This window comes from Doryrhamphus excisus, linkage group LG17 (genome assembly GCF_037039965.1).
Source record: "Doryrhamphus excisus strain RoL-2023G ecotype Guam linkage group LG17, RoL_Dexc_Guam_v1.1, whole genome shotgun sequence".
Lineage (NCBI taxonomy): Eukaryota > Metazoa > Chordata > Actinopteri > Syngnathiformes > Syngnathidae > Doryrhamphus > Doryrhamphus excisus.
This window is the reverse complement of record NC_136373.1, coordinates 8,095,001-8,121,959: the sequence shown is the minus strand read 5'-3', so window position 1 is coordinate 8,121,959 and position 26,959 is coordinate 8,095,001. Positions and strand designations below refer to the sequence as shown.

Genomic DNA, 26,959 nt, shown 5'->3' with positions numbered 1-26,959 from the left:
TTTGAAGGCCTGCTCGCTGGCATAAAGCCAAGAAAGTGCAACTGACCCCAGGTCAAACGGAGGTGAAAATTGACCTGCCCTTACCCATTGTTGCTTCCAATCTGATGATTGAGTTCTCCGATTTTTATGAGAACTACCAGGCGTCCACTGAGACGCTGCAGTGTCCACGCTGCAGCGCCTCGGTGCCCGCCAACCCGGGTGTGTGTGGCAACTGTGGTGAGAATGTCTATCAGTGCCACAAATGCAGGTGAGCAGCAGGTTTTTTTATTGGATTATTAGAAAAAAGCACATTGCATTTAAAAAAGGGATTTATGTTCTATGCTCTAGATCTATCAACTATGATGAAAAGGACCCCTTCCTGTGCAATGCCTGCGGTTTCTGCAAATATGCCAGATTTGATTTCATGCTGTATGCTAAACCATGCTGTGCTGTGGATCCTATTGAGAATGAGGAGGACAGAAAAAAAGTAAGCAGTCACTTATTCATTCACATGTGTTTTTGGTTTATTTTTAAAACCTGGGTGTTTGTTTTTCCTGCAGGCTGTGACAAACATTAACACCCTATTGGAAAAAGCTGACCGGGTCTACCATCAGCTGATGGGTCATCGGCCCCAACTGGAAAGCCTTTTGTCTAAAGTCAATGAGGCAGCACCAGAGAAGCCACAGGTAAGTTACATCGTACAGGGGATGATGCAAAATTCAAAGCATTTTTTGTAATGAGATTTTCTCAAAATTGTCACAGGATGACACTGGAGCGGCCGCAGGTCTTGGTACATCTTCTGCCAACGTGAACAGATACATTCAGCAATTGGCTCAAGAGTACAGCGGAGACTGCAAAACATCATTTGATGAGCTCTCTAAGATAATACAGGTTAGAGACAGTACATGCAACCTTCTGTTTGGGGTCTTTATTCCTGCTTACATCTGAGACTTTATCTGCAGAAAGTGCTTGCATCTCGCAAAGAACTACTGGAGTATGATCTGCAGCAGCGAGAGGCTGCCACCAAGTCATCCCGAAGCAGCAGCAGCCACCAGCCGACCTTCACTGCCAGCCAGTACCGCGCCCTCTCCGTGCTGGGCTGTGGCCACACCTCCTCCACTAAGTGCTACGGATGTGCCTCAGCAGTCACAGGCCACTGCATCACACTGCTGCGGGCGCTGGCCACCAACCCAGCCCTCCGGCAGATTTTGGTCCTCCAAGGGCTCATCCGGGAACTGTTTGAATACAACTTGCGGCGAGGTACAGCAGCCATGCGAGAAGAAGTGCGCCAGCTGATCTGTCTTCTTACTAGGTACAGGTCTGATTCTTATATGGTAGCACATTGTAATACCTGCAGTGTTGCCTCAAATTTATTACAACTACCTTGTCTATATTGTAACTGCTAATTATTCCTTGAATACCATTTTGCAGAGACCACGCAGAAGCCACTCAGCAGATGAATGACCTCATCATTGCCAAGGTTTCAGCAGCCCTCAAGGGTCACTGGGCCAATCCTGATCTGGTAAGTTTTCTTTCATGTCTTCCTGCAGCTCCATACTTTTTCACTGCGCTTCCGTTTTGAGTTTGACAAGATTGTGTTTGTATTTTTTGCAACAGGTCAGTAATCTGCAGTATGAAATGTTGCTGCTGACTGACTCCATCTCAAAAGAGGGAGGTTGCTGGGAGTTACGCCTGCGATGTGGTAAAACCCCCTGTCATGTTGCACTGAAGCATCTACACATTGCAAAAGTTTTAAGTGCTTCCTGTTTACATTATTATCAGCTGTCTTAAAGGTATCTTTATGCTTCCCTTGCAGCCCTGAGTCTGTTCCTCATGTCAGTTAACATCAAAACACCCGTTGTGGTGGAGAACATCACTTTAATGTGCCTGAGAATCCTGCAGAAGCTAATCAAGCCCCCTGCCCCCACTAGCAAAAAGAACAAGGTGAATATTGAGTAATTCAGTTAAGATGTACTGTTAAGGATAATTAGAGGTAATAGTAAAGGTTTAATTTTATTTTGAACATGCATGCAAGTTGCATTGGAATACACCACATGTTGCAATTCATTTTACAAGAAACATCTCACGGATGCACTAGGATGCATCCTCAGCGATGTATCCTGTGATCGTTAGGTGTTTCGGGTCTCCACAACATCATGCAGTACACACTGTTTGCTGCATGCACAATTCTGGAGGTTTACCTGATCAGTAAACTTTTAATTGTTGTGATTTTAAGAATAAAGGGTTGTTATGTTATCTATAAGCGACATTATAGATTATCCTGACCTTTTTGTAGCACGGCTAGTGAAGTGTATTATTTCCCAATATCTCCATACACCAAGGTAGAATGGAGTATGGAATGATTTTTGTTCCAGAACAAATTTATCAAAGTATTTCTTGGCACTTTATCTTGTAGATATCAGTATGCCTCACCAAGTATTTTATCGATTTCAGGATGCTGCGACTGAATCCCTGACCACTGTCAGGCCCTACAGTAATGAAATCCACGCTCAAGCCCAAATGTGGCTAAAGAAGGATCCCAAAGCTTCCTATGAGGCCTGGAAAAAATGCCTTCCTGCAAGATGTAAGTGTTGTCTGGTCAATTTGTAAACCCTTTCAGATTACTGTTTTCTTTATCCCCAAGTTAATTGCTGATGCCTTTTTCTCTGTTGAATTTTTCTCCTCAGGTCATGAGATGATGACGAAACCACCAGGGAAGGCTGAGTTGCGGAAGCAGTATCTGCTAGAGAAGTATGTGTGGAAGTGGAAGCAGTTCATGAGGTCCAGAAGAGGTGAAAGTCTTTTCCCTCGCCTCCTTAAGCTGAGCCACAACAATTGGCTGCGACAGGTAAATAATACATGCAAAAGAGGTTCTGTTGGTTTCAGAAAGGCACTTATAGATATTCCTTGACTTGATTTCATGTTTTTTGTTGTTGCAGGTCCTTTTCACACCTGCCACTCAGGCAGCCAGACAGGCAGCTTGCACGATTGTGGAGGCTCTCACCACAATCCCCAGTCGGAAACAGCAGGTCCTGGACCTGCTCACCAGGTAAAACTAATAACCTGACTGTCAACAGTCTTTGGAGAATAAAAGCGACACATAAACTGCTTTTATATTAGGATCAGTGAAACAGAAAATGACTATGTAATGCCAGTAAGAATAATATACAAGTATTTTTTCAGTTATCTGGATGAGTTGAGCTTGGCTGGGGAGTGTGCAGCGGAGTACCTGGGTCTCTACCAAAAGCTGATCAAACCAACACATTGGAAGGTTTACCTAGCTGCAAGGGGAGTCCTGCCCTACATTGGCAACCTCATCACCAAGGTAAAAATGAAGAAATGTATTGCACGTAATATTCTTTCCACCATCTTGGTTGTTTATTCTTAAAAGTCCTAACATTTTGCTGCCTTAGGAGCTGTCCTAAGGCCTAAGACAGAAATAACATCAAGAACTTATCTTAGCACGTAAAATGTAGCCTACTGTGTGAATACAGGCCCTGATCTTTTACATACATTACCATATTTGATTTTTAACTACTTAATTTGATCTTTAATTACTTTAAAACTGATTACATAAATGTAATTTGTCTTTTTTTGTTGTTCAGGAAATAGCCAACTTGCTTGCCCTGGAAGAGGCAACGCTGAGCACAGATTTGCAGCAAGGCTATGCTCTCAAGAGCTTCACGGGTACATTCACATACTATTGTCACAGCATGTCGTTAGAATAGCAAGTGTTGGATTTGGATTTATCCCCATAAAACAAAAGACACCAAAGCACTGGTGTTCCTTCATTTGTTTTGTTCAACTAAATCAAGTATATTGTACTGTATGTGTTTTGTTATGGTAGGATTACTATCATCGTTTGTGGAGGTGGAGTCCATTAAGCGGCATTTTAAGAGCAGGCTGGTTGGCACAGTGCTGAATGGCTATCTATGCCTGAGGAAGCTGGTCGTACAGCGCACCAAACTCATCGACGAGACTCAGGACATGCTGCTGGAGATGCTTGAGGACATGACCACAGGTTTTCTTCTGAATCATGTTGTCTCATATTGTCATCATTTCCACAGTGGGCATAATCTCAATTGAGTTATTTTGCGTTGTCCAGGTACTGAGTCTGAAACCAAGGCCTTCATGGCAGTATGCATCGAGACTGCAAAGAGATACAATCTGGATGACTACAGAACACCCGTATTCATCTTTGAGAGACTCTGCAGTATCATTTACCCTGTGAGCCACCTTCACCTTGGTTGTTCTCTAGTCAAAAAAGCAGTGTGGTTCTTCATCTCAAACTTTTCTTCATTGAAGGAGGAAAACGAGGTGACAGAGTTCTTCGTAACCTTGGAAAAGGATCCTCAGCAGGAGGATTTCCTCCAGGGTCGCATGCCCGGAAACCCTTACAGCAGCAATGAGCCTGGCATCGGTCCACTGATGAGGGACATTAAGAACAAGATCTGCCAAGACTGCGACCTAGTAGCACTCCTTGAAGACGATAGTGGCATGGAGGTAACATTTCAATATTGTCATGGATTTAAGCTTACTTGTTGCAAGAAACATTGTTTCCTTTGTTTGCCTCAGCTCCTGGTGAACAACAAAATCATTAGCTTGGATCTCTCTGTAGCGGAAGTCTACAAGAAGGTCTGGTGCCCAACAAATGAGGTGAGGTTCTAAGTCACAGTCAAGGTCAAGTGGTCAATGAAATAATGACCGACCCTTAAAAGTAGATTTGTCAGGTAAAAGATGTTAAATGTTTTTCTCTTCCAAGGGTGAGCCAATGAGAATCATTTATCGAATGAGAGGTTTGCTTGGCGATGCAACAGAGGAGTTCATTGAGTCGCTGGACTCAACCACAGGTTAGATTATTTATCTGAGATCCAGGTTGCCAATATTCTCTTACCGTGGAAAAAATGTCTTACTTTCATTTCGTCCAGATGAGGAAGAGGATGATGAGGAGGTGTACAAGATGGCAGGATTTATGGCACAGTGTGGTGGACTGGAGTGTATGCTCAACCGACTGTCAGGAATCAAAGATTTTAAACAAGGACGACACCTGCTGACGGTAAGCATTGCATTTTTTCTATATTAATCTATAAATGCTATATAAACGCTGATACTTTTGGCCCAGCCAAAGTGTTATTGTTGTTCACCCTCTCTACAGTACATTTTAAGGCTTTAATATGGGCAGGGAAGGACGAAACACGAACCTGACTCTCATGATCAGGGCAGGAAAAGAAAAAATAATGATCTGTGTGTGTTTTTATTTCTAGGTCTTACTGAAGTTGTTCAGTTATTGTGTAAAAGTGAAGATCAACAGGCAGCAGCTTATCAAACCAGAGATGAACACACTCAATGTCATGCTTGGAACTCTAAACCTGGTAGGTTACTTGTTTTGTTGCGGTATGGTGGTGGTAGAACCAATCCCTTATCATCTACATACTGTTTTTTTTCCCCTCTCAGGCTTTAGTGGCAGAACAGGAGAGTAAGGACAGTGGTGGGGCTTCTATAGCAGAGCAAGTGTTGAGCATCATGGAGATCATTCTGGATGAAGCTAATGCAGAGATATCAGAGGACAAGGTAGGTCGCAACCACAAACCAGAGCAGTTCCATCCAGATCAGGGAAACAAGAATATGAGATACAGTCCCCCGCCAAGGAAGCTGAAACGATCTTTTTTCCTGTGTTCATCTTTTGGTGTCGAACCCAAATGTTTCCAGCAAAAATATTTAAATTGTATTTGTATTTTTTATTTTTAATGTTTAAAAAATTTTTCAAAATAATTTTTTAAATTATTTTTTGTCACTTACCAAAGTACAAGGTGATATGGCCATACAATAACATAATGGGTACCATAGTAACTGTCAATATAGTGATATATATAAAAAAAATAAATGTTAAAAAAAACAACGTAAATTACATTTGTTAACTTCCTGCCTTTCTAATAACAATTACTGATTGTAAATAAGTACGGGATGGAGGGGTAGGATTTAATGAGCTTTGCTTCTTCCTACTCCTTTTGGACATGGTGGAACTGTGAACTGATTATGGGATGCACTCAATTCTAATCTGATGCATGTTCAAATGAAATAAAACCATTACCAAATAAAGAAATGAACATCCATCTGACAACATGCCCTCCTTGGTTGAGATAATAAAAATAGTTTTTGCAGGGTAACCTGTTGCTGACTGGAGACAAGGATCAGCTGGTCATGTTGCTGGATCAGATCAACACTCCGTTTGTGCGCTCCAACCCCAGTGTGCTGCAGGGGTTGCTTCGCATCATCCCATACTTGTCTTTCGGAGAACTGGAGAAGATGAGGATCTTGGTGGAACGCTTCAAGCCGTGTTGCAGCTTTGACAAGTAGGCATTGGTGTTTGTGGTTGTCAAAAAGTCCACGTTTGTCCATAGGGGGCTTTGAATAGTTGATTGTAACTTTTTGCTTTTTTCTTTAGGTATGATGAGGAACATAGTGCTGATGACAAAGTGTTCCTGGACTGCTTCTGTAAAATTGCTGCTGGCATAAAGAATAACAGTAATGGCCATCAGCTGAAAGATCTTATTCTGCAAAAATCAATCACACAGAGTGCACTGGACTACATGAAGAAACATATCCCTAATGCCAAAAAGTATGCATTGTCTGCATGTGTCTTTGATACCATACGAAAATGGCTTTCACTGTTTAAACCACCCTTGGGTGTTGTTTTCACTCATCAGTCTGGATGCAGATGTCTGGAAGAAGTTCCTTTCTCGACCAGCGCTGCCTTTTATTCTCAGACTACTCCGTGGTTTGGCTACCCAGCACCCTCCCACGCAGGTAGTCCATATTTTAGTGTGAAATGCATGCAGTAATGTTGATGCAAGAGGCGCTAAATAAAGATCAACTTGTTTGTGGTCCAGGTGCTGATAGGCACGGATTCAATTCCCAACCTGCACAAGCTGGAGCAGGTTTCCAGCGATGAAGGCATCGGCACGCTTGCAGAGAACCTTCTGGAAGCGCTAAGGGAGCACAGCGACGTCAATTTGAAGATAGAGGCAGCTCGCAGGGAGACCCGAGCGGAGAAGAAGCGCATGGCCATGGCCATGAGGCAGAAGGCTCTGGGAACCCTTGGCATGACTGTATGCACTCTTCTTCACACTACATTGCATATTTAGTCTTGGTAACATGTCATCTACTGTGTGTGTTGGCTTTTCAGACCAATGAGAAGGGTCAGGTGGTGACCAAGACTTCGCTTTTGAAGCAAATGGAGGAGCTGATAGAGGAACCAGGCTTGACATGTTGTATCTGTAGAGAAGGCTACAAATTCCAGGTACAAAAATCCACCTTGTTTTAAGTCAACTACCAGTAGGGGTGTGTATTGGCAAGAATCTGGCGATACAATACGTATCACGATACTAGGCTCACGATACGATATATCACGATACTGTTAACAAGGCGATATTTTTTTTATTTTTCTTGTAGTTAAAGATTATTTCCTGGAAAAACTGAATTACACCAGCAATATGCACTTACTAAACACATTTTTAATCGATTAGAACAGTATGTTATGCTGTATCACAAACTTTCCTCTGTAAAAACTTAAAGTGTAGCATTTGCATAAATAAAGCTTTAACATCCAGCTTTAAATTTACAAAAAAAACAAATTACCTCTCAAGATCCTACTCAAATGTTCACATTCTATTAGCTGTGAAAAAATGCAGAGTGCACAGTCCCTGACTTATCCACCATCAGAACAGTATTTTTGTGGAACTCGTGAATCTCATTCAACGTCCTTGCCTAATTGACTACGTAAATGCTGCCACCTAACGATCAGAGGTTTAAATTAAATGAACCTTTACCGTGTCTCAAACTCAATTTACCTGGGGGCCACTGGAGCTAGGGTCTGGGCAAGACTGGGCCGCATCAGGTTTTCCAAAAAAAAAAAATATATATGTATATTTAATTTATTAAAAACAGAAAAATATACAAACTTTTTCAGTGCTTTGGTTCCGATTTTCTACAATAAAAGCTCTGATAAAACATTCCACTGTTCTCAAATATCTTAATTTTTCTGCACAAAATAAGATGAAAAATAAACAAATCAAGAATAAAAATCAATCAATCAGTAATAAATATATAAATAATAAAATAAATATAATAATAATAATAAAACGGCAAATAATAAAAACTTAAGAAACCACATAGAGTTGGTGGGAAGACAAATTATTTTTTTCAGATTAAAATGAACAAAGCATTATTAGAGCCCTGTAGACATGACAAAACACGACTATAGTCACATTTATACTCTTTTTATTTACAACATATTGCACAACTGCAGGGTCTTGAGACACATGCTAACTCGCAAACTAGAGAGCGAGCGACCTAAACGGTAGCCTTCAAGTTATTTCCTTTAAACTTAAATAGCCAAAAACTTACCACTTCCACACGGATAGGGAGGATAACTATTAACAGTTATTTAACCTTTAACATGAACATTCATCAAACTTAATAATTTTTTCTGGGTACATGATACCATACAGCATCCATATCAAACTTGCGCGGGCCGCACTAACATAAACTTTCATATCAAGGCGGGGGCCTCAAACTAGTGTCCTAGGGCCGCGTGTTTGAGACCCCTGGTCTATAATAAATGCCTAAAAATATTGATATCATACTTTTTAATATCGATACAGTATCGTGGAACGAAGTATCGTGATATATCGCTGAAACGATATTTTCTTACACCCCTAACTACCAGTGGTGATATATTTTTTCTCTTTTATGATCCCAGCCCACCAAGGTCCTGGGTATTTACACTTTCACAAAGCGAGTGTCCTTGGAGGAATTCGAGAACAAGCCTCGCAAACAGCAGGGCTACAGCACTGTGTCGCACTTTAACATTGTCCACTACGACTGCCATCTGGCAGCTGTCAGGTAGCAGCATCACCTTTTTTGGAGAACACACCACACTCTTGGCACTGCATGTACTATTTATTTTCATGTTGTTCCCACCACTGCAGGCTGGCCCGTGGGCGAGAAGAATGGGAGAGTGCCGCTCTCCAGAACGCCAACACCAAGTGCAATGGCCTGCTTCCTGTTTGGGGGCCACATGTGCCCGAATCAGCATTTGCTACATGCTTAGCAAGGTGCATTAGCAATCCACTGCTTTTCTCGCTCGGATGCCTCACCTGACAGTTTGACCTCCTGCCTTGAAGTAGACGCATGCCATCGAGTCACATGAGTCTTTTTTTCCCCCTCTGCCACCCAGACATAACACATATCTGCAGGAGTGCACCGGCCAGCGTGAGCCCACATACCAACTGAACATCCACGACACCAAACTGCTGTTTCTTCGCTTTGCTACCGAACAGTCATTCAGCGTGGACACGGGTGGAGGCGGCCGAGAGAGCAACATCCACCTCATCCCCTACATCATCCACACTGTACTCTATGTGCTTAACACGTATGTACCGTAAACACCCTGCTCTTTTTTCCCCCCCACTAAGCGTCATATCCAGTACGAATGACAAACTTCATCCATTACAGAACAAGGGCTACTTCCCGGGAAGAGAAGAACTTGCAGAGTTTTCAGGAGCAGCCTTGCGAGAAATGGGTGGAGACCTCGTATGAGGTGGAAGGGCCCCACTACTACACCATCTTGGCCATGCATGTCATGCCGCCCGAACGCTGGAGGACCTCACGGATGTACTTTCTACGCAGACTCCTGGTCAACGCACATGCCCGCAAGGTGTCGGCGGGCAGCACCAACAAGTTCGGCCATGTTTTAAGACCTACAACATTTACCACTCGGCATTAATGCATTTGATTATAATGCGTTTCATCTTTTCATCAGACTGACAGATAAGTCACCAAAGGAATATGCAGTCTATCGCTCGCCTCTTCTCTTCTGGGGCCTGGTGGATCTTGTCTATGACATGTTCAGGGTAAAGAAAAAAAAGTGTTTGTTGCTTATTCCCCGCTGTCTCTCACCAAGCCTCACTTTTTTATTTTGGCTTTTGTAGAAGGTGCCCACCAGCAACACAGAGGGGGGCTGGTCCTTCTCACTTGCAGAATACGTCCGTCACAATGACATGCCTATCTACGAGGCCTCGGAGCGTGTGCTCAGGGCTTTCCAGGATGAACTCATGCCTGCCGAGTCCTTGGCAGAGTTCTTCGACATTGTAGGTCAGTATGTGTGTATATTCTCACACACACACACACACACACAGCTTTAACATTACACTTCACATCATCACATTCCACATTAACACTTTTGACGAATGTTCCAGGTCTCCTCTCGGACGTCCCTGACCCGGACCTCTTCCTGCAGGATTTGTTGAACTCTGTGCCCTGATGGCAGTCTGGTACACAACGCACCTTTCCAAATCCAAATCTGTGTCACCCACTACTGTTCGGTATAGCCAACAAGTACACCATTGTCCTCTGTGTACACCCACACAGGGACACATACTTGATAATACTCACCTTCCTCCACCCCCCTCCCAAATGTCATGTTCCATCTAACCTAGAGTCTATGTGTAATCAAACTCGGCACTACTTCAACATCCATCTAAGTAACGCACACACAAACCAAACTCGTTTGGCCTTCAGTTTGTTGGTGTGACTAACATGCCCGCTACATGATGACTGCCATTTTATTTGACTTCCTTTTGTTTTAAATTGGCAGAGACACGCTCACACGTTTGATCTCATTTCTTCTCTTTCAAGATGGTCCTAACTGGAATTTGAGTGACACACACACACACACACACACACACACACACACACATTAAAAGCATGTTTCTTTTTCCCAATTTAGTGTGAATGATTATGGTTTCTTTTATCAACCTCCAGTAGCAAAAAAAACAACATATAGGTCAAAGAGTCCCATCTGTTGCTGTGATAATAAAGCAGTTATATACTTAATCACCTTCAAATGGTCATTTTTTTATTTTGTCCAAAGGAAAAAACACTTTTATTCTCAAGAACCGATCGTGTGCGAGCGTGTGTGTGTGTGTGTGTGTGTGTTTTAGTCCGACTCGCTTTATTGTTCATTCGCCCACCCGCTGCTACAGTCGTTCCAAAATGTTGCTGAATGTCTGCTTTTTGAATTTGACTCTATGATTAATAAAGCTGGTATGATTCCAAATAATGGGGATGCTTGGCCATGTGTTCCTTGAACAGCACAAGATCCTTTCAGTAAATACAATTACCATTAGTTTCTGTGTTTGTTAAACTATCCTGAAAAATGCATGGGCCATTTTGACTTGAGATTTGTAATATTTTTTTATTTATTTAGTGGGATTCTTTTGTGTTTTTTTTATTTTCCCCATTTTTTTCTGGGTATTTTTCTTATTTTTTTGGCAATGTGGGCCACTTTGTAAACACTTTGTGTTTGGAAAAAAAAAAAAGTAAATGAAAAAAGGTTCATGACGCTCTATGTCCAGCAGGGTGTGTTCTCACACCATTCCGGCTGACATGTCTTGTCTTTTCCACCTGAAATCAGAGTTCTTGCACTAATTGAGTGCTCCTCAAATAGTGGGGCAAACCCTGCACTAATTAGATTGTGCAGGTTCCTAATGCAGTGCCAGCAAGGGAAATAAAATTAATCACAATTACAACATGAAGACATTAGACGCATTTATTTTAATTGTGTTTATTTGAGGTAAAATGACATTCTGCTATTTTGCTGTTGTCTAGTAAAATATGAATTTATTCAGTACTTTTGCTCCTTTCCAATATTCACAAAATAGGTGAAATAATGATGTATGAATGCATATGAATAATAATGTAATTGTATTTAATATAAATTGCAAATGTAGCATTTCACTTCCAAATACATATTCATCAAAAAGTCCTTTATGCATCAGCATAAACAAAGTTCCTTTGTACAAAGGATTACAGTTTTTTGTTCACAGTACACCTTGACGATATTGTCATTTTTTCAGACCACTGCCAAGGATTATTAAGGCTTAAAGTGTCAAAAATACTCCCAACGAACTTGCCGACTAATAATAGCCAACCATTATTGAATGCATCATTTTTGGAGTTAAACCCCCAAATAAAAAAAGAATACAAAAAACGTATTTAAAAAGAAATTCCCAAAGAAAGTAATGCTCCATTTGTGAAGCATAATGGTTCCATTTGTCATCACTGGCAGCACAGGGGGGTGACGTCATCAGCGGGCGAGGGGAACAGTCGCAGCACCTCTCGGGATGATTTCGTGTAGCCGTTATGGAAGATGAGGGCTTTCTTCACCGTGAAGAAAGACACCGTTTTGTCCCACATGTCCTGTCCCGAGCTGGACATCCCCGCGCTGAGTTGTCTGTGCAAGGCTGAGCGGACCCTCCCTGCGCCGTCTGTGCACTTCCTCTCCATCAGCATCACTTTGCACATGCTGAGGGGGAGACAGATTTGGCATTTTAGTATTCGGCATTATTATTAATATCACAACATGACTCAAAAAATGCAATACTAGACTTACGTCGTGTGTTCCCGCATGCTGTCCATTTCATATAATCCAAGCTTGACTTGAGGAGGCGTTCAAGAACTTGTCATAGCCACCAAAATCTGCACTCCTCTTATATCTGCTCATCTCGCCTATGGATTTAATGCGGCGCTGGTTCTCACAGCCTCCAGCCAATCACAAAGCACCGTTCCAACAATGCAACATGAGGATAAATGAGTTGAATCAGCACGCACAAAAGGCCTAAATCCAAACTAACAGGTGGGAGGGGCCCTCGGCCTCTTGTCACCTTGCAGATGTTGTTGGCTCCTTATGGAGACATGGACAAGGAGTCATAAGTGTTGGGAAGGTTGGAACATTGGTTACACTTGCCCTGCATCTTTTATGCATTATTATTAGTGTGGCTGTGGTGAACTACTAGGTTCTTCTAAATACATATTTGCTTTTTTTTTTAATATGTGATTTAGTGTGACTGTAGTGAAGATGGTTTCTCACACAGGCACACACCCACTTCAACCATCATCGTCTATTTCATCGTCCTGTTCTCACGGTGAAAATCTCCTCAACTGACAATAGCCTAGCATTAGTCCAGATGGTGTGCCTGGAAGCCTTATAGCCTGTTGACAGTCGTGTGTGTGTGTGTGTGTGTGTGTGTGCGCGCTGCGAGACAGGAGGAGGAGGAGTACGGGTGTAGTTAGGGGGTGTTCAGTCAATCCTTGTTGAATAGGGCACACTTCCTTTGTGTAAGTCACAGTGTCATTAACGCTCAAGTGTGGGAAGCTCAGTAGCACAGCGTCTCCCACGTTCTGCTCAAGGCACCATGGGAAAAGAAGCGTGTGACTGAGACGCAGCCAGCTCCGAACAGATGTTTCCAAGTGTGTGTGTGTGTGTGTGTGTGTGTGTGTACTTAGTGGACTTCTGTATTTAGTACACACCTTAAGCAGACAGAAAATGCAAAGTAGTTACGCACTTGAATGTTGTAGCCCAGGGGTGATTAGGCAAACAATTGGCCTAATGTATTGATCAACTGATCAAGTGTTTCATAGAGAAAGGAAAAGGCAAAAAAAAATGATACATAACATATAATTATACATTTTGTTTTATATACATAAAACAAAGGTGAAACTCATCCAATTTGAAAACAAGCCCACACATGCCATCACTGTCATTATAACAGGATGCAGAAGTGTGTCTGTGGGAATTCTGGAGTGTGTCGGATGTGTGAACTTGTGCCGGGAGTGTGTGTGTGTGTGTGTGATTACGCCTGCTGTGAAGCGCACACACATGCTTCAAAGGAATCCACTAACACATTTACGTCCACAACAAATGGACACCAAAGCCTTGATGGAAAAGTGCCTGCTTACGTCTCTTAGGAACAAACATTTGGTCACGTTGCTCATAACTGACTCTGAATTTGGTCAAGAAATAATGACACATCTTGTCATTTTATATTTACGTTTGAACACAATATACGCAAAACCAGGATTGATCCAGATTAATTGCGTGTGTAAACACAAATGGGGTAAAAATCTAGTCTTAACATCTAATTGAGTTGTGGGATCCTGTAGAGCAGAAACATACAATAACCAGCACACAAAGCTTTTCGAGTTCTTCCAGAATCTGCACCTATTCAGCTGTATTTCTTTGGATTTTATGCTTCCAGGGAAAACGGTCTGTTTTAATGCCTTCAGAAACCGAACATTTCAGGGCTCAGTTATAACACGAGAATGCAACATTGTAACTACAATAGTTCCCTTTAAAGTAAATCCCTTCAGTTGAAACAGGTATGCGTATACACTGTAGTGTCAAATCTGGTTTTTATCTGGATTGACACCATTTTGACTCTGCGTGTAACTTACTGTATATTGTGCCATGTGAATGAAATCTGGATGCTTTGACATTACTACATTCAAAAAATGAACATATAAAACATTTTTTATGTTCAATTCACTTTAACTATTGATATAATAAATATATCATGTAGGATTTGACAATTGTGGGCAAAATTAAGGTTTGTACATGAAATTGACAGTACTGCATTCATTCATTCATCATTTTCTACCGCTTTTCCTCACAAGGGTTGCAGGGGGTGCTGGAGCCTATCCCAGCTGTCTTTGTGCGAGAGGCGGGGTACACCCTGGACTGGTCGCCAGCCAATCACAGGGCAACAGTACTGCATGAAAATAGCAAATATGATAAACGTGGCCATGCTAATCAATAAGGATCATGCTTTCATGATGTCACTGGGAGTGTGGGTGGAGTACAAAGAGCTTACTGTATAAGAAGCTGATGGGCTTCTCTATCCGCCACGTGTGCCCACTGGCCCCCACTGGCCCCCACTGGCCCCCACACTTCCTTACGTCATGTCGCAATGACACAAGAGCACGACGTGCCCCCCCTCTGGGGTCACCACTTTCCCATATCAACACAAGCAATGGGTCAGTCCCACCTTCCCCTCCTACCCGGCTTCTTTTCTCTCATGGTCCATCCCTCCACCTGCTCCCCAGAGACACACTCCATTGTCCCCCGGGGGCCGTAAACACTTCATTGAGCATGTGGCGGCCCTTCCCAGCCTCGTCATTGGCTGAGCTAGTGTGAGAACCTCCAGCGAGCCACAGACCCACACATTCATATGGAGATTGGCGGGTATAAATAGAGGGGCCAAGGCTCTGAGGAAGGCAGATCAGACTCTCTAGGTCTTCCAAGCATGGCTCCTACTGTTTATGGATCAGCTCACTTCTCCAAGGAACACCTGACTTCATCTCACAAGGTAAACACTGCTCCTCACTTGCAATCACTCGGCTACTAATTTGAGGTTATGTCAAAACTTTGAGGATTCAAGTGGACTAAACGCTCTTTTTTTTTTTTCCTAGCTGAGAAAGCCAATGGTGGAGAAACTGCGGCGAGACCGCATCAACACCAGCATCGAGCAGCTCAAGTCCCTGCTGGGCCCGGAGTTCCTCCGACAGCAACCCGACTCCAAGCAGGAGAAAGCAGACATCCTGGAGATGGCGGTGTGCTACCTGAGAAGCTGGCAGCAGCAGAAATCCAACATGTCTTCCTCCGCCACTGACGGCTACGCTCACTGCGTGCACCAGGCTGTCGACTTCCTCTCGCGTTGCAAGACGCAGACCCCGGCCCAAAGGTGCTTGCTCGGACACTTCCAGGACCTGCAGGCGTCCAGGAGAGCTCCTGGCAGCGTGTCCCCACCGGGATCACCCCTCCAAGGCAGCTCTGTTAAGGGAGCCAGCGCAACCGGTGTCACCCTGTGGAGACCCTGGTAGTCGCTGACTAGAACCGCAACCACCAGACTCAATGAAGTCGACTTTTTTTGCGTCACCGTGTGGCCGAATGTAATCCTTTTAGGATGTTCTATGATGTTCATGCGGTCATCATGTGACCTTTGTATGTTTGTTCTGCAAACCGTGTCCATTTATTGTCATCACACCCATATTGGGTGTCATTGCTAATGTGTCTGAGACACGCTTTAAAGTAACCTTCTTTGATACTGTGTATCATGTCAATCATCCAAACATGCATCCTATGGATTCTCCCATGCTGTCAATCATATATTGATTACAACCATTATGTGTGGTATTTTTCAAGTTGCATTATTTTGCATATCCCTGGTTTGATCTAATGGATGTTTTGTCATCTTTGCTTTTGCTGAATATCTTTTATAAAGACATTGTGTGCTTCCTGGAGAAGTTTGCTGTGAAAATAAATGAAAAACTTCACATGAAGTTTTTGCAAGCCACCCATACACGTCATGTCTTTTGATTGCTCCGTTCATACATAGAAGTTAGCTTGTCCACCTGTCTAGGGTGGGATAGGCTCCAGCATACCTCCGTCACCGCTAGTGAGTATCAGCGGCATAGAAAATCGATAAAACATAAAACGATAAAAGTTGACGATATTCCTGAAATCAGGAGGTGTCAAAAGTTTTTCCACCAGAGGCTGCATACTGAAAACTCAAAGCATGCCGGCGGCCATTTTTCATTTTGTTACAAAAAGGGCTAAAACCGATCCAGTAATCTAATATGACTTGAAGCATTCTCAAGGGAAAACACCTCAATACCTCACCAAGTTTCCCATAACATCATCACCTGCTATTCGGTGACATCATACGCTTTCTATTTCAAAGATCTGCACTTTAAAAACATTACCAGAAGGGCGAAAGAAAATAATTTATTCAAATAAAAGAGCATGGAATCAATTTGATGCTACCTGGAGATGGTGCTTAAACTATCATAGATGACTCTTAAAATTCTGATATGTGAAATTAGGTTGTACACACAATGTTTATTTACGTAACCCTATATCACTAGTATAAGTAATCAATAAATGCATATTATATTGTATTCTATGTTTTCTAGTTTCAAGTTTTCTAAGTAAGGGTAAATGGATGCCAACCCCCCTCCCTCCCTCCACATGTGATGGTCATGGGCGTGCTGTGCTGTCTCGTGCTTGAATTATGTGTCAAGTGCCCCTAAAAAAAAAGTCTTTCACAACTATTTGTGTGTGCGCACAACTCGCGGCATTCCTTTCCACTGACTTTCTCAGGGTCTGGTAGGCCGAGCCAGATGGCCCTGCAGGTCCAAGCCGCCCCTGCCCGCCGCCCCGTTTCCAACAAGAGATCAAACAGCGTCGCTAATGTGATGTGTAACTAGACACACGTCCATTGTTCCTGTCCAAGGCACCGCTGAATGGGCCAAGACTGTGGGAAACCACAGAGGATACACTCACAGAGATCATTGCTGACGGGAAGACGCTCTCTGCTGCCACCATCATAATGGAGCACCACTTTTTTTATGGCGGTCACACATACACACACACACAGGCACACTTGTGGACAAAAAGAGGCCATCCCCCGTCCCCCATCCCTCACCCCTGCAGGCTTTGCACACATACATGCAAACAAAGAAACGAAGACGAGGTAAAGAAGATGCCTTCATGGCAGGAAAAATCCCTCACACAATACAGATGCATTGGGAGGGACATAATAAAGATAGATACATGTATAGATGTACTTTACAATATTAATATTGGTGTTTTAATGTGTATAAAGATCCATACTAACACTCTCGGTATGGATTGTCCCTTAACGGTTAATAACGGTTAATTGGTTCCAGATCTGACAGCCTTATGAGGACAGGGGATTTTATTTTATTTTATTTTATTTTATTTTATTTTATTTTATTTTATTTTATTTTATTTTATTTTATTTTATTTTATTTTATTTTATTTTATTTTATTTTATTTTATTTTGTGACACTCATAAATAGGTTTTAAGACATTTTCAAGAAAAGTGTGATTTTTAATAACATTTCCCAAGTGTCGCTGAGCAACTTTCTGTATTTACTTTACTTTACTTTACTTTACTTTACTTTGCTTTGCTTTGCTTTGCTTTGCTTTGCTTTGCTTTGCTTTGCTTTGCTTTGCTTTGCTTTGCTTTGCTTTGCTTTGCTTTGCTTTGCTTTACTTTACTTTGCTTATTTACTCTACTCTTTATTTTATTTTATTTTATTTTATTTTATTTTATTTTATTTTATTTTATTTTATTTTATTTTATTTTATTTTATTTTATTTTATTTTATTTTATTTTATTTTATGTCTCGTCCTCAGAACACTATATCTGTGTGGTTGTTTATCAACATAAAGACACAGTGTGGCCAACTTTATGATGGTGATGCTATCACAGGGGTCTCTTATCTCACCAGCTTTCTCACACAGGCTGCGTGGAGTATAAAATGTTTTGTAGTGGAGGCGGGATGGTGCACGAGGTTTGTGTTGTGGCTGCCTGGCAACAACAAAAGATCAATTAACATTCCCGGCGGAGCATGGAGGAGCGTGGTTGAGGCTTTTGTAGTGCATTCAGACTGATGTTGGGAACTGGTGGGAAAGTGGGTGCACATCACTACTCACACACACACACACACACACACACACACACACACACACACACATATACATCTGGGGGCCCGGGAGGAGCTCTGGCAGCTGCTGATAACGCCATTAAAAGATGACACTAATCTGACGCATCACTTCACATGATGCATGTATCACACAGTTGATAACTGAAATGTCTGGATGTCCAGTGAAGGGGACCTGGGTGGTCATGGCAACCCGTGGCTCACCCACTGCACACCACCACTCACATATGAAGGTAGAAAATACCCCCACTGGACTCAGCATCAGGGAGAGCTGCACTGCTCTAAATAATACAGTTAAATAATATAGCTGGGACTAAAAATCATGCGTGGGTGGCCACACACTCACTTACCGCTACGTGACGTCACTAAAATTGGCTCCCAAGAAGAGCACGCAGGCGCCACTTTGTCGTATGCCTTCCCGCGAGCGCGTGCGTTTGTTTACATTACGGCATCACCACCACCGTGGCACGTGGTTTCATCCTGCCTGGCGCGACTGGGAGGCTCGTGCCAATTTTCGCACCTGGCAACAAGACTTTGATCTGCTACTTTATGGTTTCCATTCACGTGCTTTTCCCACGTGCGTATCTAACAGCTAGCTAGATAGATACCGGCTCAACTCATTTATTCTTATTCTATTTTCTATTATTCGTTTCTCTCTCTTTTTTAAAAAGTTATTTTATTTAATTTATAAGATCTATCAGAATAAATTCCGCATTTTAACTCTTTTATATGACAATGTTTATTAGCAAAACATCAGCAAGCATCGTGACTGCATATTGACATGTCAATAGTACATAAAACTGCAGCCTCCATCAAATAAATGGCATAAAACATCTCTTTAAAATTAGTCTGGTGGACTAATTTGAATTTGAATTCCGCATTTAACTCTTTTTTATGACAATGTTTATTAGTAAAACATCAGCAAGCATCCCATAGAAGTGACTTCATATTGACATGTCAATAGTACATAAAACTGCAGCCTCCATCAAATAAATGGCATAAAACATCCCTGTCTGAAAATGCTGGTGGAGTAATTTGAATTATTTAGTGAAACACACAACAAATAATCCATCCAGGCTTACAGCCGGTGTTTTCTCATATTAGCCACTATTTAGCTTTCTAAGATTAACGCTATTTTATACGTCCACTGTTCCTGTTTGTGTGACACATCCCGCTTTATATTGTTTTATTGCACTGAAGCATTTGGTCTTTTCATTGCCCCCCCCCCCCTTAAGGAGTCACTTCCTCCTCTTTTTCCATTGGCCACCCACCCAAAAAACAATATTCTTATGTATAATATGTGTGATGATGAGTATATATTTAGGCCTGCTTTATCACTTGTTGTTTATCTTGGGAAACAAGCCTAGCACAGATAGATGACCTGTGGGTTATTGATGGCTGCTCTATTGTTGTGCCGGGAGTCCCACTGGTCAGAGTGTGGGAACCCCAGCGCGGCCTGAGACACATGGCTTTGTTATGCTAATGTACGTCTATAAAAGTAGGAGCAGCCCCCTTTGCAGACATCAGAGCCAGCAGAACTGTCCTGGAAGAAGCTTCTCTTCTCTTTACCTGCTTGCCCAAACATGGCTCCTTGCTCTTCAAGCTACTCCTTCATGCAGTACACCAGGATCTCAGAGCGAGACACCATCAAAGTAAGTACGAGACTGGGTATATTTTTAAAAAGAATACATGATTTTATTGTAGTCCTAACCAACGTGTCTGTTCCTCCTGTAGTTGAGAAAGCCCATGGTGGAGAAACTGCGCCGAGATCGGATCAATAGTTGCATCGAGCAGCTCAAGGTCATCCTCGAGAAAGAGTTCCACCAACAGGAGCCCAACTCCAAACTGGAGAAAGCAGACATCCTGGAGATGACCGTCAGCTTCCTGAGGCAGCAGCTCCACCAGCAGCAGCATCATCAGTCCACCTCCGGCAGCAATGGCGGTGACTACAGCCAAGGCTTCTCTCACTGCTGGACGGATTCACTGCATTTCCTCTCCGCTCAGCAGCAGATGATCCAGAGAGGCTCCTCTCCTGTGTGCTCCCCCAGCAGAGGAACCAGGCTGCAGCAGAGCAGTGCAGGTGCTGTGTGGAGGCCTTGGTAGAATTGGTAGAAGACTCATCAGACACAAACACACCTGAGGGGACCACCCTGACACCCCCCCCCCCCCTCACTTTGTAGGAAATATGCATTTCCACCATTGCTCGTTAATGTCTCATCATATTGATGGACGCAAATAGCAACAGCGCTCACTTATTTGTCACGTTTCTTTTTTGCAATGACTGTGATTCACCATTTGACCTTTTTTCTCCGTGTTAAAAAGTTGTTTTTGTGTGATGATGGTTTTGTTCAATGCTTCTTACTCCAGTGGAGTTTATCTTCCTTGATGTAACAGTGTATCTCTGCCATATTGTGTTGTCCTGACAGCCCCGTGTTGAGAATATTTCTCTCTTTATTGTTGGATGCCAAATGAGTTGTTTTTGTGTGTGTGTGTGTGTGTGAGAGAGAGAATGGGATGTTACCGGTGTTACTGGTTTTGCTATGACATTTACGCTCTTAAAACCCATTTTGTATGACAATTTACAATAAAAAATTAAACAATCATTAAAAAAACTGTTGCATATTCCTGTTCAGAAACATGACTAAAATAGCTCACATAGCATACCCAGTCCCATTACTTTTCTGACACATTATGTTTGTATTAACACTTATTTGTGCACAATATAACGTCATCCATTTGATATCAATATGTTACAGTTGATTAGAATTAGACAAGCATGTACTGTAGACTCCATCTATGATTGCACTGTTCTTTACTCGACAGCGGCTGCCTGCAACGTCCTTTCACCACAGAACGACAACCGGCCTTAAGACTATTTTTATTGGTGCAACCAGTGGCGTCATTAGGCCTAAGCCCCCCTAAATAATTTGATATTTTTTTATTGTTTTTTTTTAATTTACAAAAAAATATCTGACTAATTTTATATAATAGGGCAAATCAGGCTAATACTACCCTACTACTAGTAGTAGTAGTAGTAGTAATAATCAGAAGAAGAATGATGATAGTTATAATAATAGGCTAATTAATAATATAATATTGATTATTATATAATTGATGACTGTCCGCTGGACAGAATGGTTGCAGAGCTTGAGCAGCGGTTTTGCAGTGTAGATTGTGTGTACTTGTGTACATTTAATGGTGGCCTAAAACAATTGAGTATCTCTACTAAATCTGTACAAAAGTGGGAACGTTATATACCGGTTCTTGTTTGTTATTTGTTTTTTCGATATTTAGATTTTTTTTATTTTTTAAACTGTCCAATACATTCATTCATATACTGTGCATCTCCAAGGGAACCTAGTGACGTTGCACCTTGCAACATCAGCAATGTTTTTAAATTAAACTTGAACTAGCGTTGGGTGTGTTGAGTTGTTGCCAAGCTGCTGTTTCGTGTGTGGACACTGGAGGGCGGTCGAGTTCAGCTTGCGGGTTGGAGCGGGTGTTTGGAAGAATAGAGAGTAGAAGAAGAGTTCTAAGTAAGTACTGCTGAGTGTTTACATGGGGAGCTCAGTCTGTCATGTCATGCAAGCCAAATATTCACCGGTTTTCTTCTGAACTGAAAATATTATATGAATCACTGAAACTGATATTCAAAAACATAAAAGCACCGAAAACCTATCATACATTGGAGAACGTTCTAAAAACAATTCATATGAAGAAGAAGCTTAAGTGACATGTTTTCTATTTTTATTTTGTTGTTCTTATTTTCAAGCAATATCCCTCGCACATTCCTTTCTTTGTTATTTATTTATTTTATTTATGTTGATATTGTTCTGTAGAATTGCACTTTTATGTTCCTGTAATTCTGCTTATATTGTTATTGTTTTGTACAATTGAAGCTTGTAATAAAATATTAAAAATGGGGAGCTAAGTGTGCTGGCAGGACAGTAAGTGCTTTATTTTGTTTGTGAAAATAAACAGCCAACTGAATACAGCCATCCTGACTACTGTTATTCAGTATTCCGCCGCCGCTACCATAGTAACGCAGAGTGACTGCGTTTTGAAATAGTAACGCGTTAGATTACTCGTTACTGAAAATAAAGGTTATGCAAAGGTAACGCGTTACCAACGTCACTGCTTACAGTGCACTATGGAGTACACTCATACACCCTTTGATTGACACAAGCTGGAACCAGTTAAATGCTAGCACAGAATTACACACTGATGACAGAGAATAATTGAGAAGCAATCTGCCACCTACCCTTCTGTCTGTAGATGATGCTGTGTATTGATCCATCATGGTCGGCCATGATGGAAAGGAGCCTCCTCGGTGTCCTTTGCTCTGCCGCAGTGTTTTCTTAAAATACAGTTTCAGGTCCCTAGAATGCACTCTCTGTGTGAATGAAAGGCTAAAGCCTTCATATACTTTACTGTTTTGACCTGAACATATTTCTGTGTGGAAAGGCTACTTCAGAATGTTTCAGTAACGCAAAGTGGCTTTTTAACTTGTAATAATAGATAGAGGAGGTCAAAAGCTGCCGGGACACCCATGGACAGTGTGGGACGGTTTAGTCTACCGCATATCCTCACGAGGGTCACAGGGGTTGCTGGATCCTATCCCAGCTGTCTTCGGGCGAGAGGCGGGGTACACCCTGGACGGGTGCCCAGCCAATCACAGGGCACATATAGACAAACAACCATTCACACTCACATTCATACCTATGGACAATTTGGAGTGGCCAATTAACCTAGCATGTTTTTGAAATGTGGGAGGAAACCGGAGTACCCGGAGAAAACCCACACATGCACGGGGAGAACATGCAAACTCCACACAGAGATGGCCGAGGGTGGAATTGAACCCGGGTCTCCTGTGAGGTCTGCACGCTAACCACTCGATAACCGTGCAGCCCATAGTGGAAACAATTTGAAAAAAAACTGATATTTTTAGACAGCTGAAAAGAGTGTCGGGAGCTGCACGGTGGTCGAGTGGTTAGCGTGTAGACCTCACAGCTAGGAGACCCGTGTTCAATCCCATCCTCGGCCATCTCTGTGTGGAGTTTGCATGTTCTCCCTGTGCATGCATGGGTTTTCTCTGGGTTTCCTCCCACATTCCAAAAACATGCTAGGTCAATTGGCGACTCCAAATTGTCCATAGGTATGAATGTGAGTGTGAATGGTTGTTTGTCTATATGTGCCCTGTGATTGGCTGGCCACACGCGACCCTCGTGAGGATAAGCGGTAAAAAATGAATGAATGAATGAAAAGTGTCGTTTTTTGCCATGTTTGGGTCCTAAAAGGACTAAATTTGGGAGAATGCTATTCGCCTCTTATCAGCCAATCCCAGGCAGAATCTCTTGGGAATAATTCAGGATTAATGCATGTCGATGGCCTCCAGGGAAATACATCACCTTGATTTGAATGAAATATTCCATTGCATCAAACATATCCTGAAATGCATTAAAAGCAGCGGCAAACAAATGCTGCCGGGTTAGTGATGTGTTCAATTGTATTGGCTTCCCACAGTAAAGGTGGCGCCTGTTGATGGGCGGCACACTTCTCCTGTTGAATGGAGTCCTGTCAGACTGTGGGAAAGCCCCGCTAGGGCTCTACTCACACATCTACTCATCAATGGAGGCTGACCCCCCAGCCACAAAAGACCTTTTTATCTCCACTCACAAACAGCAGCTAACAACAGTGTGTGTATACGTGTGTGTGTGAGAGAGAGAGCGAGAGAGCGAGAGAGAGAGAGAGAGAGAGAGAGAAGCCAATTTGTGCTTTTTAAATGGTTTATTAAATGGGATGTGGCATATAGCTATCACTTGTTGACTGCCATATAACATAATAACATTTATGCATTAATAACATAATGAATAAAATACATTGCCTAATGTACAGAGCGCACGAGAGATGTTTCTAATATTATTATTATTATTATACCTCACATGTACTGTATCTAATGGTGTAACACAATCATCCATCCGTTTTCTATGCCGCTTATCCTACAGTTAAATGTTTCAGATCATCAAACATATTGACAACACAAATTAACACAAAATGAAATGAAACATATTATTCATTCATTCATTCATTTTCTACCGCTTTTTCCTCGCAAGGGTCGCAGGGGGTGCTGGAGCCTATCCCAGCTGTCTACAGGCAAGAGGTGGGGTACACCCTGGACTGGTCGCCAGCCAATCACAGGGCACATATAGACAAACAACCATTCACACTCACATTCATACCTATGGACAATTTGGAGTCACCAATTAACCTAGCATGTTTTTGGAATGTGGGAGAAAACCGGAGTACCCGGAGAATACCCACGCATGCACAGGGAGAACATGCAAACTCCACACAGAGATACCCGAGGGTAGGATTGAACCCTGGTCTCCTAGCTGTGAGGTCTGCACGCTAACCACTCGACCGCCGTGCCCGTGAAACATATTATTATTTAGGAAAAATAATCTAGTTCTATTAGTCTGGAAAATGTTACAAAGCCATTTCTAACGGTTTGGGACTCCAGCCAACCACAGTGAGAGCCATTATCCACAAAGTTGAACTTTTTGGAAGGTGTGTCCCCTATCACATCTGTCGTTACTGAAAAAGAACATCAAACCAACAGTAAAATATGGCGGTGGTAGTGTGATGACCAATCACTTTTTTTTGTCTTTTAACAATAAAAAAATAACGTGAACTTTTTGTAACCACTCCCTTTGCATTAAAATGAAATAATGAAAGAGTCATTGTTTACTCATGGTGTACATCTGGATGCAGTTCTGGAAATGAGCTGTGGTGTTCATTTGCGGCCTGAGCAGGATGATATATATTTTGGGTAGGAAGTATCCCCCCAGGAAGGCCGTCACACTGAAGAGTATGGCAAAAACATGCGCGGCCATGGAGAAGGGGCTTCTGCTGATGAGGTAGATGGTGAAGAAACTGATCCATGAAATGATGTAGACTGTGAGACTGAAGGTGATGCATTTGGCCTCGTTGTAGTTGGCCGGTAGGTCTTTCCCCATGTAGTTGAAGAAGAAGCAGACCACACTGAGCAGGGACACGTAAGCCAGCTCCAGGCCTGAGCCGTACGACAGGGTGCTGCTACACTCCAGGACTATACTATCCGGGTAAAAATCCACATCGCTGGATGGCTCAGGGGGTTCCATCGCCACACGAGTTACGGAAATGAACAAAATGATGGCGGATATAATGAAAATAGTCCACTCGGGCCCTTGCTTTTTGGCCCACTTGTCATAAGCGGGTGGGAGCTTGGAGGCCAACTTAAAGATGCAGACCACCTGCAGGGACCGCACGGTGACGCAGGCCAGAAACAGCGTGAAGCTGAACATGAACAGAGGCTGCTTGAGCATGCAGGCCGCATTGGAGGGGTGACCAAAATGGCACAGGGTGCTCAAGGAGGCGGCCATGAGGGCGGCGAGCATCAACAGGCAAGTGCGACCCCCGGCGGACTTGGCCACGGGGGTGTGGAGGTGGAGCAGGAGGACGGCGGCCGAGACGGATGTCAGCAGGAGGCAGCAGGCCAGGAAGAAGAGGAGGGCAATTGAGAGGGGGGCATCCCAGGCCAGAAGAAGGACGGTACGGTTGTGACACAGCTCGCTGGCGGGGGGAGCCCACTGATCCAAGGGACATGGCTGGCACTGGGTGGGCTCTGGGGAACATCGAATGCAGGGTAACTTTTAGTTAAATAGGTTTCTAATTAATCGACTCTAAATCACAACTAAAGTTAACTTAGCATGTTTGTCAAGCTAAAAGCATGTACATGTGAAATTACAGACAAAAATGTGTAATTGACAATAAAATTAGTCTTAATTTAATATATTGTGACGCAAAACGCTTCCCGGATGATGTAGCTCAGGGGTCTCAAACACGCGGCCCGCTGGCCAAATTTGCCCACAGGACACTAGTTTGAGGCCCACGCCTTGATATGAAAGTTTAATGTTAGTTTGATATGGATGCTGTATGGTATCATGCACCCAGAAAAAATTATTACGTTTGATTAATGTTCATGTTAAAGGTTAAATAACTGTTAATAGTTATCCTCCCTATTCGTGTGGAAGTGGTAAGTTTTTGGCTATTTAAGTTTAAAGGAAATAACTTGAAGGCTACAGTTTAGGTCGCTAGCTCTCGAGTTTGCGAGTTAGCATGTGTCTCAAGACCCTGCAGTTGCGCAATATGTTGTAAATAAAAAGAGTATAAATGTGACTATAGTCGTGTTTTGTCATGTCTACAGAGCTCTAATAATGCTTTGTTAAATTTAATTTTAATCAATAAAAAAATCATTTGTCTACCCACCAACTATATGTGGTTTCTTGAGTTTTTATTATTTGCTGTTTTATTATTATTATTATATTTATTTATTACTGATTGATTGATTTTCTTTATTCTTGATTTGTTTATTTATTTTTCATCTTATTTTATGTAGAAAAATCAAAAGTAAGATATTTGAGAACAGTGGAATGTTTTATCAGAGCTTTTCTTGTAGAAAAGTTTTTAAAAAATTTTGGTTTTTAATAATGCGTTTTTTTTTTTGAAAACCTGATGCGGCCCAGTCTCACCCAGACCCGAGCTCCAGTGGCCCCCAAGTAAATTGAGTTTG

The 26,959-nt window shown here is 42.4% G+C and overlaps 4 protein-coding genes across 15 annotated transcripts in view; 3 read left to right on the top strand and 1 right to left on the bottom strand.

Annotated features, from left to right (window-relative positions):
* The window catches only part of ubr4 (ubiquitin protein ligase E3 component n-recognin 4), a 38,310-nt gene extending 27,203 nt beyond the window's left edge, over positions 1-11,107 (top strand). For all 12 annotated transcript variants that reach the window (XM_058084302.2, XM_058084297.2, XM_058084304.2 and 9 more), the window contains 33 exons: positions 8-247; positions 328-466; positions 540-665; positions 742-870; positions 942-1,291; positions 1,411-1,501; positions 1,597-1,681; positions 1,796-1,923; positions 2,434-2,563; positions 2,667-2,827; positions 2,919-3,028; positions 3,163-3,304; positions 3,585-3,666; positions 3,827-4,000; positions 4,085-4,206; positions 4,285-4,482; positions 4,555-4,635; positions 4,742-4,829; positions 4,908-5,035; positions 5,244-5,351; positions 5,434-5,550; positions 6,142-6,332; positions 6,425-6,598; positions 6,687-6,786; positions 6,870-7,088; positions 7,166-7,279; positions 8,741-8,883; positions 8,970-9,095; positions 9,218-9,412; positions 9,496-9,720; positions 9,803-9,893; positions 9,972-10,134; positions 10,239-11,107. In XM_058084302.2, coding sequence (XP_057940285.2) covers positions 8-247; positions 328-466; positions 540-665; positions 742-870; positions 942-1,291; positions 1,411-1,501; positions 1,597-1,681; positions 1,796-1,923; positions 2,434-2,563; positions 2,667-2,827; positions 2,919-3,028; positions 3,163-3,304; positions 3,585-3,666; positions 3,827-4,000; positions 4,085-4,206; positions 4,285-4,482; positions 4,555-4,635; positions 4,742-4,829; positions 4,908-5,035; positions 5,244-5,351; positions 5,434-5,550; positions 6,142-6,332; positions 6,425-6,598; positions 6,687-6,786; positions 6,870-7,088; positions 7,166-7,279; positions 8,741-8,883; positions 8,970-9,095; positions 9,218-9,412; positions 9,496-9,720; positions 9,803-9,893; positions 9,972-10,134; positions 10,239-10,303 — 4,735 coding nt within the window. In that variant the 3' untranslated portion in view covers positions 10,304-11,107. The remainder of the gene's footprint in view (positions 1-7; positions 248-327; positions 467-539; positions 666-741; positions 871-941; positions 1,292-1,410; positions 1,502-1,596; positions 1,682-1,795; positions 1,924-2,433; positions 2,564-2,666; positions 2,828-2,918; positions 3,029-3,162; positions 3,305-3,584; positions 3,667-3,826; positions 4,001-4,084; positions 4,207-4,284; positions 4,483-4,554; positions 4,636-4,741; positions 4,830-4,907; positions 5,036-5,243; positions 5,352-5,433; positions 5,551-6,141; positions 6,333-6,424; positions 6,599-6,686; positions 6,787-6,869; positions 7,089-7,165; positions 7,280-8,740; positions 8,884-8,969; positions 9,096-9,217; positions 9,413-9,495; positions 9,721-9,802; positions 9,894-9,971; positions 10,135-10,238) is intronic.
* Positions 11,108-15,048: 3,941 nt separating this feature from the next.
* On the top strand, positions 15,049-16,135 carry LOC131137172 (transcription factor HES-5-like). The gene is made up of 2 exons (XM_058084797.2): positions 15,049-15,185; positions 15,289-16,135. Exons 1-2 carry the CDS (start codon positions 15,123-15,125, stop codon positions 15,697-15,699), a joined length of 474 nt encoding a protein of 157 aa, XP_057940780.2. The 5' UTR covers positions 15,049-15,122; the 3' UTR covers positions 15,700-16,135.
* Positions 16,136-19,886: 3,751 nt separating this feature from the next.
* Positions 19,887-20,858, top strand: her12 (hairy-related 12). The gene is made up of 2 exons (XM_058084904.2): positions 19,887-20,000; positions 20,083-20,858. The coding sequence occupies exons 1-2, from the start codon at positions 19,932-19,934 to the stop codon at positions 20,449-20,451; spliced, it is 438 nt and encodes a 145-aa protein (XP_057940887.2). The 5' UTR covers positions 19,887-19,931; the 3' UTR covers positions 20,452-20,858.
* A 4,004-nt stretch (positions 20,859-24,862) lies between these two features.
* Positions 24,863-26,959, bottom strand: part of tas1r1 (taste receptor, type 1, member 1) — an 8,075-nt gene continuing 5,978 nt past the window's right edge. The window contains exon 6 of the mRNA XM_058084135.2: positions 24,863-26,011. Coding sequence (XP_057940118.2) covers positions 25,086-26,011 — 926 coding nt within the window. The 3' untranslated portion in view covers positions 24,863-25,085. The remainder of the gene's footprint in view (positions 26,012-26,959) is intronic.

Excerpts from the sequence above, each read along its gene's own strand:
- her12 (XM_058084904.2), top strand. The coding sequence starts at position 19,932 with ATGGCTCCTTGCTCTTCAAGCTACTCCTTCATGCAGTACACCAGGATC. Across the intron at positions 20,001-20,082 it reads CAGAGCGAGACACCATCAAA|TTGAGAAAGCCCATGGTGGA; the intron begins GTAAGTACGAGA and ends TTCCTCCTGTAG.
- LOC131137172 (XM_058084797.2), top strand. The coding sequence starts at position 15,123 with ATGGCTCCTACTGTTTATGGATCAGCTCACTTCTCCAAGGAACACCTG. Across the intron at positions 15,186-15,288 it reads ACCTGACTTCATCTCACAAG|CTGAGAAAGCCAATGGTGGA; the intron begins GTAAACACTGCT and ends TTTTTTTCCTAG.